Genomic DNA, 11,504 nt, shown 5'->3' on the forward strand with positions numbered 1-11,504 from the left:
GAATTCAACGAAGAATAGTTATATTAGGATTAATAAATAAATCATTTAAAAACATGTTATGCTACAATAATGACAATTTATAATAATTTCTTTAATGTTGTGTAGCTTTTATATTTTTTCCTAAATAATATGAAACAGAATTCATCAGCATCCTGTGCATGAACAATTAAAAATAGTTTTATTTGTGACAATAACAGAATCAGTAATTAATTATTTATGATACAATAATGATAAATTATAATAATTGGTTTACTCGTGTTTTGTTATTATACATTTTCTCCAAAATATTATGAAAATATTAAAATAATTTTATTCGACTCATGTTTTTAATTGTGTATTTACTTTCATGGGTTCCTTGTCAATAGCTTTTATAATTATTTATAATTATCCAGCTTGCTAATTGCACAAAACTGCTGTCAAAAATGATGAGACTACTTACATCGTTCACCGTGAAATTACAAAGAATTCTCAGCAGAAATAAACTCATGTTACATGTAATTATACGTGAAATTAAATATCTTTGACTTTTTAAACGTAATTATTTCCAGATATTTAGTAAAACTGCAGAGAAGTTGACATTAATGTGACCTTTACATGTCACGATGTTTACAACAAATCTCGTTTTCTTTTTACCGGTGAATAAGTAAAATTACATACATTCCTGTTATACAGTAATTCATAACTGGTAAAGAATATTAATTTGAATTACAAAGCAACACAAATTAAGAATGACTTAATCAGAAATAACGATATCTTCTTTTAATGAAAGAAAAAATACAGACTAATAACCATGTGTGAGTAGATCATTAATTTTCAACATGTGGTGACAATTGGTACTGACTCTCCCGTAAAGTTTTACACCAACACCGTTTTAATTAACGATCCCCACGTAACCGTTCATGTTGCTGATTTCACATTTAACACGAGGAAATATATTGTTAAAGGCCCTGCTTTTATGTATTATATACTGCCAAAGAGCAAGTTCATGTCGGTAGTGGATGATTAAAAAAAAAAAGGAAAAAATGGCGAGAATTGTTCTCCAACCAGTACAGTTCCCAGTAGACAAACTTTCAAATTTTACACCCGAAATGAATCTTTACTCGCCCGTTATCGAAAATGCAGACGAGATTCCGATTGCAAAACGAGGTTGTTAGAGCCACATAACGACTGTTAGCATTACTTGTATTGCACAATAATTTAAAATCCAGTGGGTGTTAACACTGCATATTCCTTAATGCAGAATTGCTGTAATAATTTTTGGATGTAATTGATGATTGCTGGATTTAACCAGGCGTGTGTTCATGGTTAGTATTCTGCAATAGCAAAAGAAAACGAAACGGGGGTTGGGTGGGGGGAGGGTGATACTGGTGTGTGTGCATGCGGCAAGGAACCGAAAGTGTAAAACTGTCTAACCGCCACCGGTTTGGTTTTATTTGCACTTCAGTAAGTAACGAGTAAGGTCCACTATGGTGGTTATCAACAGAGACAAAATAGGAGTGTAGTATCTTTTGGTGATCGTTAAGTAATTACATCCGGTTTTGACGCATTAAACGTAAAGCTCTAAATTGCATCTTTTCAGAGAGAGACTTCTTTCATAATGACATCTCTCAATATTTTGGAAGGATTAGTTGTTTCAGCAAAGCATGGGTATGAATTGACAATAATATATTCCCTCATACTCTTCTTAAAGAGGTTTCATCCAGACGACCCCTTGTCATCACGATCATGTGTAGTATGTCACCCATTTTGACGCACATCGCATAAGTCTATTTTTTTCCTGTGACACTATTGTACACATGGACCGGACAAAATAAAATATTGCAGAGCAGCATCAAGTTTATAGGAAACATGACATTACAAAATTATTTAGCATCTCTGAAGTTTTTCTTATATTTATCATAATCTTCATTTTGGAACAGCTGTTGTCGCAAGAGCACAAAAACAATTAAAAAATAATGCTTATTTTATGATAAAACTGTTTTCATATAAATATAAAAGACTGGATTTAATGTATGATTGTTTTCCAGTACTTAACTGGCATTGTTAATGTATAGAACCTCAATCTTTGAATGTACATGTACTGTATTTTTTAAACCTTAAAACTGGATTGCAACCTTTATAACTTGTTTCTGTAAAAGTGCAAATAATCCAAGACAGAAGACATAATGTTATAGGGGGAAGTTTTATTTTCATGTATTTAATTCTTATCATTATCAGACCAGTTTATAAATAGTAAATTGGTTAATGTAAGTTAGATTCTCCAAAAGGCTGATTCTAAACAGTGTTACTGATGCATTTATCAGCTGTATGAAACATGTCTAACATGTTAAATTGCAGACTTGGTGCTTATTGTGGCAGGAAGTTTATTTGTCGTAAGAATAATTGATCATTTTTTGTATGACGTCTTGTTGTTTGGAGAAAAGAGACTTATTGAAATGTATTTTTCTCATGGTATGTATTGAGTTCCTTTGACAAATGAGAATAATGGGATTTCGACAAATGTTTCTGTCTGCATGATTCGGATGTTGATCATTGTAAAAAAATTATGTGTTTGTGATGTCAAGGATAAGCATATCCTTTCAAACACTGAGTTTATGATACTATGTCAAAACAGAGGAGCGTCAAATTTGGTTGTCGGACAATACCATGGTTTGCCTAGCTTTTGAGTGCTGCCTTCAAAATTACGTAATTATTTCCCAAAAACTCCACAAAGTTTGAATAAAAGAAAAACCCACATTAGAAGTGAATAATATATGTCGCCATTTTTCGCTGTGGACAATATAATATATATTTTCTGTATATATTAAAATTGGACACAGTTATGTGGATCAGATGACAACAACATGGATAGTTATCAGTTAGAGTAGTGTGCCTTTGTGGCACATTCATATTTGTATGTTTAGGGTTTTTTGGGTGCCGCATGTTTGTATGCTTTTGTAAGAAATAATACTCTCTGAACTGTTGAAAAGTTCTTAAAACATCTCCCTGGGACTCTACGAACCATGGATAAGATTACATGAATAGTAAAGTACTTATGAAATCACTGGTTGTCTTGGATGACAGGTACATAGCAATATGAACAGTACAGTCTGCAGAGTATTGGTGGTCTTGGGCTTTAGCAAAATTCATATGGGTTATGTATGCATTCAGTACTATTTCACTGAGTGGGGACTTTTCTCTAAAATCTAATTCTACATACCCTTAAATTGTTCAATTTATTTGGATCAACATACATCCATATTCCTTGTGAAGGCCATTACATGCCTTGAGGAACAATTATGGCAAAACTCATCAGTCAGTATTAAAGTACACTGACAGTTTTGGACTTTGGCCACCTAAAGGTGTGACCCAGTTTAAACCAGATTGAACTGTGCATGCTATGATATCAAAACATTAGAAAAAAGAAACATTTATACTAGTACTGTATGATGTGAAGATTAAACCAGACTTGTTCTTTTCTTGACCCAGTTTAGCACCTTGCTGCCATTATAAATTTCTGTGGTGATCAGTAATTTTTAGACAAATTTTGATGGCGATAATTAAGGTATAGAGCATCATGTTTAAATAGGCTTTGGTTAAAATATGTTATTATTTAATCTTAGAACAAAAAATAATATTTAAGATGAGGAAATAACAACATCGACATTTATATAATTCATGTGAACAGTATAGACAGCAGAATACTAATTGTCTATAGTTGCATGAACAGCAGAGTACTAGTTGTCTCTAGTTGCATGAACAGCAGAGTACTAGTTGTCTCTAGTTGCATGAATAGTGTAGTTTGCAGGGCACTCATCTTGCTTTAAAGACAGGATCATCAGAGAGATTTCTCAAGCATTTATTCAGTACATTAAAGATATTAATCACATTGCACTTGTTCAGTGCATTTAAGATATCGCATTACACTTAGCTAATTTACAAAATTAATTGCATTGCATTTAGGCATTTAAGATATTATTTGCATCACACTTTGTATATTTATGATCTTAATTGCATTGCACTTATTCAGCACATTTAAGATAGTAAATTACATTGCACTTTCTCAGCACATTTATTATTAATTGCATAGCACTTATTGCATGTAAGATATTAATTTCATTGCAGTTAAACAGTGCATGTAAAATATTAATTGCTTGTCACCTACTTAATCCATTCAAGATATTAATTATGTTGCATACATCACAACGATATTTATTGAACTGCACTTACTCAGGACATTTAGGATATTAATTGCAATTACCTTAGATGTACCATACCATGTGGTCATTTACATGTATCATACCATGTGGTCATTTACATGTATCATACCATGTGGCTATTTACATGTATCATACCATGTGGTCATTTACATGTATCATACCATGTGGTCATTTACATGTATCATACCAGGGCCCTGAGTGGCTGAGTGGTCTTAAGCGCTCTCCATTACGGATCACTGCCATCTCACCTCTGTTTGCGTGGGTTCGAGTCTTGGATTCGGCCAATGTGGGTATGTGAGAAAGCTTGCCAGTAGCTTCTCGTGAGTCAGTGGTTTTTTCCGGGGTTTTCCCTGGATTCTTTCTCCACCATTAATACTGGCTGCCATATGTAGCCTATCGTGTGCTGAAAAATGGCGTTAAACCCAACAACAACAACAACAACATGTATCATACCAATTGAGCTCATAATGCATCATACTTGTCTGACTGGTTGCATGCACTTTACTGTGAAGTCCTTTACCTGTAAAATACCATGTGGTCCATTACTTGCATCACTCCTTGTGATCCCTTCGATGCATTACACCGTTTGGTCCATTGCATGCACGTGTATCATACCATGTGGTCATTTACGTCCATTATTCCATGTGACCCATTACATGCATCGTATCGACTGCTTCAGTAGCCTAGTGGTTAAAGGGTCTGCCTCAGATATAGTAGATCGTGGGTTTGAACCCAGCTGAGTTATACCAAAAACTTAATAAAAATGGTACTGTTTCCTGGCTAGGCACTCATCATTAAGAGGTAAGGGTTAGGACTGGTCAGCCTGGTGTCAGGATAATATGACTGGCAGGGGACATTGTGCTACATGTCTGTGGCTTGGTTCCCCAATGCTGGACATCACTATAAACTGCCTCACTGCAGCATCGTAGTGATAGGACTGAAATTTTTTTAAAGCTATGTTAAAAATCCAAATCGCACACACACACACATGCGTCATACCATCTGGTCCCTTACATGCCTCCAGGGCCACTAAGCAATTGCTTAGGGCATCAGCCCAACAGGGGTACCTCCCCCAAAATTCATTGTTGATGATTGAATGAACTATGTATGAATATCTTGTTTTAGAATGATGGTAACATAGGTATTTTCCCACCTTTTAGCTTTTAATGTTTTTTGTTTTGTTTTTTGTTTCACATTTTATAGGAAATGGGGGAGGTGGCACCATAATATTTTCAGTGTTTAGAGCCCTGGAAGGCTTTAATCTGGAACTGCATGCAGCATCCCATGTGGTCTGTTGTATTAATCATACCATCCCCAGCCGAGTGATAACAAAGACTTACAAAAATGGTACTAACAGCTGCCTCGCTTGGCGCTCAGCATTAAGAGGCTATTGTTAGGACTGGTCGGCTTGGTGTCAGGATAATGTGACTGGGTGGGACATCATGCGGCATGATGCCCCAGTGCTAGACATCATTGTAAAATGACACAATGCAGACATTGTAGCGATATGACTGAAAAATTATTAAAGCTACGTTAAAATTCCAAGTCACACAGACATGCATTCACCATACCATGTGGTCTATTGCATTCATCATACTATGTGGTCTATTGCGTTCATCATACTATGTGGTCTATTGCGTTCATACTATGTGGTCTGTTGTGTTCATCATACTATGTGGTCTATTGCGTTCATCATACTATGTGGTCCGTTACGTTCATCATACTATGTGGTCTGTTGCGTTCATCATACTATGTGGTTTATTGCATTCATCATACTATGTTGTCTGTTGCATTCATCATACTATGTGGTCAATTGCGCTCATCATACTATGTGGTCTATTGCGTTCATCATACTATATGGTCTATTACGTTCATCATACTATGTGGTCTGTTGCATTCATCATACTATGTGGTCTGTTGCATTCATCAAACTATGTGGTCTGTTGCATTCATCATACCATGTAGTCTATTGCATTCATCATACTGTGTGGTCTATTGCGTTCATCATACTATGTGGTCTATTGCATTCATCATACTATGTGTTCTATTGCGTTCATCATACCATGTAGTCTATTGCATTCATCATACCATGAGGTCTATTGCATTCATCATACCATGTCATCCTTTACATGCATTACACCATCTGGTCATTATACAAAGTAGTATTTTATGCTGAATCCTCACATTTGTTAGTTTGTTGTTCTGTGCTTTAATTGAGACGATGTTTAGAATTTCAATTTAACCCTTAAAATTGTTAGTTATTTGTTCTGTGCTTTTTGGAGGCCATATTTAGAATTTCACTCTGACCCTTAAAATTGCTAGTTTGTTATTCTGTGCTTTATTGGAGACCATATTCGGAACTTCTCTCAAAAAGTCTTACTACATCATAATATTGTTATAATGTCATTCCTTGTTCCCTTTTCAGATATAAATATGGCTAATTGTAAAAGGTACCTGGGCTTTGAGCCGACAGAAAATCCAGAATGGAGGATAAGGGTAAAAGAAAATGATTGGCAAAAAATACCACCAATTTCACAAATGATCTCAGAGATTCTGACGTACAGAAAGAAATATTTCTTAGCATTGTCAAACAATAAAGTTGGCAGACAAGAAAAAGACAAAGCTGATAGAGAGCTTTTGATTAAGTTTCTTCTAAATGTTCAGGAAGAGGAAGAAATTGGATATCGAGATGCAGGAAAAACTGAAGAAATGATAAACTTAATAGATGCATTAGAGTTAGATGAAAAGGGGAGAGGGATTAAGAGACATGTTTCAGTAGATTCTGGAAGCAGCCAAGATTCAATTGATAGTGAAGATAATGCAAAGAGAAGAAAAACTTTAAGTAATGTTTTATCTAGAAATGTCAAAATGTTTGAACTGCCATGTTACCCTAGTCTTGGAAATACAGAAGATGAAATTTCTGCTACCTATGAATCAATATGTCAGACCAGTAAACCAGCCAAAGAGGAACAAGAAACACGAAATCTGTATAGAGGATACAAACATATAGCGAAAGAAGTGCATCAAATTCAGATGGATGAAGAAGATATAAGGAGTTATTTAGGATTGCTGGATGTTGAAACTTGTATTTTGAAAACACACAAGATTCTTATGGATGAAATAATGGATGATCACCGCACAGGACCAGGAAAGTTTAGCACCAATGAGAGACAGGCTTATTTCAATGGTGTTATTCATGTTTACCCACACTTTGCCACAGACAGATCAGCCGATGCAGCCATCCAGATGCTTGTGGATAAATACAATGATATGATAGATGAAATTGGTAAAATCCCAGACAGTGAAGGAAATAAAGAAGAGAAGTTAAAATTATCATTCAAGTGTGCATCTTTGTTTTTATTTGGGTTCTTGACATTACATCCTTTTGGGGACGGTAATGGTCGGCTTGCTCGATTGTTATGCAGCTACAGTTTGCTAACTTTCTCACCGTTTCTGACTCCCATATATAATGTGTTCAGTTCCACTGTAGAAGGAGACTATGTACAAGCACTAGTTGTTGCAAGAAAGGATCTCACAATATCCGAGATGATTAATACAGAGGATGAAGCAAAACAAGTCGCAGATATTGTCCTGAGTCAGAAACCAAGTGATCTTTGTGCATTGATCATTGAGTCAAACTGGTCAATGTGGAGGCAGTATCTACACATGTTGGGGATTCAGAAAATAAAACCATACAAATGGGAAACTGGATATTAAACAGAAAAACTAAGACTTTTTCCAAAAAACATGTTGAGTGTGATGTTTTTTATGGTTTGTTATACTGTGCCCAAATTTCAGCAAGATACTTGCTTTTTATTCAAAAGTGTTAGTATATTTGTCAGATCTGATTGTTTTTGTTGTTGTGGGGTTTAACGCCATTTTTCAGCACATGATAGGCTATGCATGGCGGCCAGTATTAATGGTGAAGGAAGAACCCGGGAAGAACCACTGACCCACGAGAAGCTACTGGCATGTTTCTCACATATCCACATTTGCCGAATCCTGGACTCGAACCCACGCAGACAGAGGTGAGATGACAGTGATCCGTAACTGAGAGCGCTTTAGACCACTCGGCCACTTGGCCACTCGGGGCCCCTTGTTAGATCTGAAAGAATAATTTTGAATATTATAGATAGCATATTTTCATGAGCTATAGGTGTCAATATTCTAATGAATTATAGATATCATTATTCTGATGAATTATAGATATCAATATCAATACTCAAATGAATTATAGATATAAATATTCTGATGAATGAAAGATATCAATATTCTAATGAATTATAGATATCAGTATTCTAATGAATTATAAATTTCAATATCCTTTTTTAGGTTGTCAATATTCTGATCAATTATACATGTAAATATGATAATTATAGATATAAATATTCTGATGAATTAAAGATATTAATATTCTAATGAATTATAGATATCAGTATTCTAATGAATTATAAATATCAATATCCTTTTTTAGGTTGTCAATATTCTGATTAATATACATGTAAATATTCTAATGAATTATAGATATCAATGTTGTAATAAATTACACATGTCAGTATTCCAATATATTACATATGTTGCTATTCTAATGAGTAGACAGGAGTAATGGATTGGTACATTTTTTTTAGCATTTATCTGCACATTTGTGTTATGGTTTGTTATCATTACATCTCCAAGTCCTGCTAACAGATTCTGATGAAACTTACTACTTAGATTCATCCTGTAACTAGGATAGTCCCTTGACAAGACTAATACCATTCTAACAGTCAGTGTGGCCAACATATTGTAAACATACTTACAGTACATTCATCCCGTAACTAGGATAGTCCCTTGACAAGACGAATACCATTCTAACAGTCAGGGTGGCCAACATATTGTAAACATACTTATGGTACATTCATCCTGTAATTAGGATAGTCCCTTGACAAGACTAATACCATTCTAACAGTCAGGGTGGCCAACATATTGTAAACATACTTACAGTACTTTCATCCTGTAGCTAGGATAGTCTCTTGGCAAGACTAATACCATTCTAACAGTCAGTGTGGCCAACATATTGTAATCATACTTATGGTACATTCATCCTGTAACTAGGATAGTCCCTTGACAAGATGAATACCATTCTAACAGTCAGTGTGGCCAACATATTGTAAACATACTTACGGTACATTCATCCTGTAGCTAGGATAGTCTCTTGGCAAGGCTAATACCATTCTAACAGTCAGTGTGGCCAACATATTGTAAACATACTTATGGTACATTCATCCTGTAACTAGGATAGTCCCTTGACAAGACAAATACAGCAGCAGAGAGACCGAGCCCACCAACTATTCCGTCCAACAAAACACTCTATCGAGAACACTCTTGATAGAGGGTCTTATTTCACAAAATAAACCCTCTATTCAGAAAACTATGATAAATAAACCTTCTCTGCTGACCAGAAGAGTTATTTCATGAAAAATAACTAACTATAAAAATACTTCTCGATACAAGGGTCTACTAGACAAAACATTCGGTGGCTCAGTCTCTCTGCTGCTAGAAATGTAAACATTTTTAATCCTTCAGGATTTCTAACTAAAAATTGTATCTAACCCAACTCGATACTGTGTACGAGGATCATGTAAATTTATCGTTACAAATCCGTGTGGTTTTGCCTGAGCACGACTAAAGAAATTTCTGAATTTATTTATGTCCATGTCACCGCTGCACCAGGTCTGATGAATATTTCGTAATGTGTGTACGTCAACACCGTTGAACACCGCAAGAACGTTACAGTTATCTCTGATCACTTTTGGTATTTGTGTATATCGTTGAGTTACATAAATCACGTCCATGTTTTTGTGTCTGCCGCGTGAAAATATCCTGGCAGGGTTTGATTGTTTGTCCAGCATGATATCATCGTACACAACTAAATTATTAATACTCCCATCAATATCATCAATACTCGGTGCTTCATTGATATCAGTTATAAAATCAACAACATCTTCTTCACTTATCGATTTTGCACTTTCGTTAAAATCTTTTAACACATTGTAGCATCGCTGATCGTCCACAGATGGGGCTATCAAATATAATTTATCCCACTTCATCCACTTCATTATTAAATTAAGTAACAACTGCGTCTTACCCGATCCAGATGGGCCTATAATAATCATTTGAATTGAATTTGGTGGCACTGAGTTATGTTTAATTGGCTCTCGTCGCTTTGACGCAGAAAAGTCAGTAATCTCCATTAGATATATTATAAAAATAATATGAATTTATATTGTGTGAAATGCCGAGCACATACCCCAACTGCGGATATGACAACAATTACAACAAAAAATAATCGACAAGCGCTTACAGGCAAGTGTGAACGATGTGGTATAAAAAAATTTAGATTTATTAAAAAAAAAAAAGGCAGTGATATCGCAGCCAAGTTAGCCAAGTTACCAGGAACACCGTGGGCTAAATACCCAGGAGAAAAACATCTTCCAGGATATAATTACTGTGGTCCAGGAACCCAACTTGATATCAGACTTGATGCTCAGGATCAGCCCAATCCAGGTGAGTATCCGATAAACGCTATTGATAAGGCGTGTCATGCTCATGATGTAGCTTACCGAAGTAAGGATTTGCAACAGTGCCATCTCGCGGATGTGAAATTAATTTATGCGTTAAATGCCATCCCTGATAAATCTTTCAAAGAAAAGTTAGCATCCTGGTTGATAAAATCCGCAATGAAAGGTAAATTAGCGCTAGGTGCTGGTATATAATGGAGTGGATTTATTATTCCCCAAGCGGATATTGGAGAGGTAGCGCAGCAATTAGTAAACTCGCTGAAGCAGCAAAAGTTACAAAAGTTACTGCTAAAAAGTGGTTATCCTGACAGGCAATATGGCAAATTTATCTACCGCGTCCTAAACAAATTCACTTTGCACATTTTGATGTTAGTGTGCCAAATGAGGTTCATCAGGCTGATATTTTATTTCTGCCACATGATACTATCCGAAGACGTACATACAGGTACACGTTAACTGTAGTTGATGTTGCCAGTAGATACAAAGATGCTGAACCATTAACGACTAAAACAGCATCTGAGGTTGCTTCTGCGTTTAAACAAATTTATCAACGTGGTCTACATTGGCCAAATTTATTACAAGTTGATCCTGGCAAAGAATTTCAGGGTGCAGTATCATCACTGATGAAACAACATAACGTCACCATCAGACGAGGGCATACTGAAATTCATCGCAATCAGGCAATTGTTGAGCGATTCAATAGAACACTTGCTGAGCGGTTATTTGGATATCAATACGCGAAGGA

At 35.5% G+C, this 11,504-nt stretch overlaps 1 protein-coding gene across 1 annotated transcript; it reads left to right on the forward strand.

The window, feature by feature from the left end:
- The first annotated feature begins 889 nt into the window (after positions 1–889).
- On the forward strand, positions 890–8,810 carry LOC149789812 (uncharacterized). The gene is made up of 2 exons (XM_089971803.1): positions 890–1,304; positions 6,625–8,810. The coding sequence occupies exons 1-2, from the start codon at positions 1,271–1,273 to the stop codon at positions 7,914–7,916; spliced, it is 1,326 nt and encodes a 441-aa protein (XP_089827929.1). The 5' UTR covers positions 890–1,270; the 3' UTR covers positions 7,917–8,810.
- Positions 8,811–11,504: the final 2,694 nt, after the last annotated feature.

The sequence above is a fragment of the Sinohyriopsis cumingii genome, chromosome 10 (genome assembly GCF_028554795.1).
Source record: "Sinohyriopsis cumingii isolate HCF-2022 chromosome 10, ASM2855479v2, whole genome shotgun sequence".
In the NCBI taxonomy this organism is placed as follows: domain Eukaryota; kingdom Metazoa; phylum Mollusca; class Bivalvia; order Unionida; family Unionidae; genus Sinohyriopsis; species Sinohyriopsis cumingii.

Bases quoted from the DNA above. Each gene is read 5' to 3' on its own strand.
- LOC149789812 (XM_089971803.1), top strand. From the start codon at position 1,271: ATGATTGCTGGATTTAACCAGGCGTGTGTTCATG. The intron at 1,305-6,624 runs GTTAGTATTCTG...TTCCCTTTTCAG, and splicing joins TAACCAGGCGTGTGTTCATG to ATATAAATATGGCTAATTGT.